The 2265-nt window shown below is 62.3% G+C and overlaps 1 protein-coding gene across 1 annotated transcript; it reads right to left on the reverse strand.

Annotated features, from left to right (window-relative positions):
* Positions 1–579: 579 nt before the first annotated feature.
* On the reverse strand, positions 580–1962 carry SPRG_01164 (hypothetical protein). The gene is made up of 3 exons (XM_012339358.1): positions 1760–1962; positions 1544–1707; positions 580–1490 (listed from the first exon to the last, which is right to left on the reverse strand). The coding sequence occupies exons 1-3, from the start codon at positions 1928–1930 to the stop codon at positions 641–643; spliced, it is 1185 nt and encodes a 394-aa protein (XP_012194748.1). The 5' UTR covers positions 1931–1962; the 3' UTR covers positions 580–640.
* Positions 1963–2265: the final 303 nt, after the last annotated feature.

Here is a 2265-nt window from a genome sequence, read left to right on the forward strand (position 1 = left end):
CCACCGGTCGCCGAGCCCCGCGCCGTCGCCAGAGTCCCAGCCCGCACGCGGCTTCGTATTTGACGCCAGCGATTCTCGTAAACGTGCTTCGCGACGTCGGGTGCTAACATGTGCGTGTAGCCGCCGTTCCCTGTCGAGACACCGGCCGAGGTCATCGAGGACCCGCGGCCGCTGCCCGAGATTCCCCGGCGCAACATGCGGTCGTTCTACAACTCGGACGTTGGACGTGCGCTGCGCCTTGACCCGACGCGGGCGCATGCGCTCGTGCAGGACACGAGTGGGAAGCGCAGCCACTGCGTGCTCTGCTTCTCGATCAGCTCGACGAGCCAGCGTCGGCGCGAGATGAACACCAAGTGGCAGTGCGCAATCTGCCAAGCGCACCTCTGCCGCACCAAGTTTGGAAAGGAAACCACGAGCTGCTACGAGAAGTTCCACGCGCTCCCGTTCTTGGAGCAAGTGCAGCGGCCGCGGCCGCGGCCCCGTCAGTACTTTATTTTGCCCGACTGGGACCCGGCGGTGGACTCGCTCGAGAAGCTGCGCCAACGGGCCGACCATGCCCACGAGGACGAGAACGACGAAGCGTAACGCAGGGTGTATATATGCGTAAGAACTGGTGTTGGACGATCAATCATGCACATCATCAATCCCACTCGCCCCAGTCGTCGCGAGTTGGCTCCTTGGCCTCGGCAGCGTCCTGCACCTCGGCTGCCAGAGGCAGCGCTGGCAACGTCGTCTGTTGGTGGGCGGCCAGCGCCGCTTCGAGTGCTTGGATCTGCGCCACGTACGTCTCCTTGGCGGCCGCCTCGCCCGCCGCAAAACCATTGGCTTCGGCCGACGCGATGGCGGCCTTGGCCGTGACGAGCTCGGCGTCGACGTCGTCTTTGAGCTTTTTCATCTTCATCGCCCGCGCCTTCCAGAGATCCAGCTCCTTGGCGTGCTGCGCATCCGTGGTTGTTGGTGGTCCGGACTGCCGCAGCGCCCAGAGATGTTGGGCAGTCTCGAGGGACAGAACAGAGGACGCTGGTACCTCGGGCATCGCGGCCGTCGACGGATTGATGACGTGCTCCAAGAAAGCGCGGAGCTCGTCGCGTTCGGCTTGGGCCTCGGCGCGGAGCTTGGCGACGATCGCTTCGCTCTCGGCAATGCCTTCTTCGTAGCCGCTCGCCTTGGCGTCGTCAATCTGCAGCGTCATCTGCGTCATCTTGGACTCGTAGTCGTCGCTGAGCGCCTTGTACTTGTCTTGCTCGCTGTGCTCGAGCGATCGGATCACTTGCTGGAGGTGGTCCACTTGCTCCTTCCACATCGCGACGTCTTCAGCGGCTTCGGCCGCGAGTCGCTCCTCTTCCATGCGCGCCTCGTACGCGATGCGGGCGTCGCGCTCGCGCTCTTCGCGGGCGGCTTGCTCCTCGAGCAGCTGGGCGCGCCGGGCCTCCTCCCGCTTGGCACGTTCTTCCTCTTGACGCTGCTTTGTAAACTCGCGAAAATAGTACCTACCACAGCATGTCCATTAGCACGAAATCGAAGTACGCAATGCGGAGCCTACCGCGTCCAGAACTCCTTGTACGAGAGCTGCTCGGGCACCATCGCCGTGTGGAGGTCCGAGATGTACGTGTCGTCCTTGAGGATCGCCGCGACGTCTTCCGTCTTGTCGTCGAGGTCAAATACATCCTGGAAGGCCTTGTAGTCGTCGAGCTCCTCAAAGATGATCTACAGAGGCGCGCGCGATCATGGGCCATGCCGCCATGTGCCACGGCCCCACCTCGTCGACGGGGTTGTCCTGTTGGAGGCTCATCGAGTTGAGGAGCGTCTGCGCCTCGTCTTGAACCTGAGCGACGATGATGGAGGCCTTCTCCTGGACCTTCTCCTGCACTTGGACGACGCGCTCCTTGGCCGTCTTGGCGGCCTGGTTGGCGGCCTCATAGAGCCACATGCTGCTGCGCCTTGTCGCTTTCGAGCTCGAGCGAAAATCCTCGACCTGTATCCGGACGAATGAGCCACCTCTCAGGAGTGTCTCTAGGATCTGACCCTAGTACATGTATTGGAAGTTATGGCATAGTAGCAATCTCGACAGCACGCTATGATCAACCTGTAGCGGTCTCGACTAGCGAAGCAAGCCCCAGTGGCCTACTACGCCAGTCGAGACCGCTACAGGTCTTAGCCTGCTACGCCAGTCGAGACCGCTACAGGTCAGCCTGCTACGCCAGTCGAGACCGCTACAGGTCTTAGCCTGCTACGCCAGTCGAGACTGCTACAGGTCAGCCTGCT

The sequence above is a fragment of the Saprolegnia parasitica genome (assembly GCF_000151545.1).
Source record: "Saprolegnia parasitica CBS 223.65 unplaced genomic scaffold supercont2.2, whole genome shotgun sequence".
Lineage (NCBI taxonomy): Eukaryota > Oomycota > Saprolegniomycetes > Saprolegniales > Saprolegniaceae > Saprolegnia > Saprolegnia parasitica.

Coding starts and splice junctions, on each gene's coding strand:
- SPRG_01164 (XM_012339358.1), bottom strand. CDS start 1,930: ATGTGGCTCTATGAGGCCGCCAACCAGGCCGCCAAGACGGCCAAGGAG. Junction 1,708..1,759: donor AGGACAACCCCGTCGACGAG/GTGGGGCCGTGG, acceptor GCGCCTCTGTAG/ATCATCTTTGAGGAGCTCGA. Junction 1,491..1,543: donor TACAAGGAGTTCTGGACGCG/GTAGGCTCCGCA, acceptor ATGCTGTGGTAG/GTACTATTTTCGCGAGTTTA.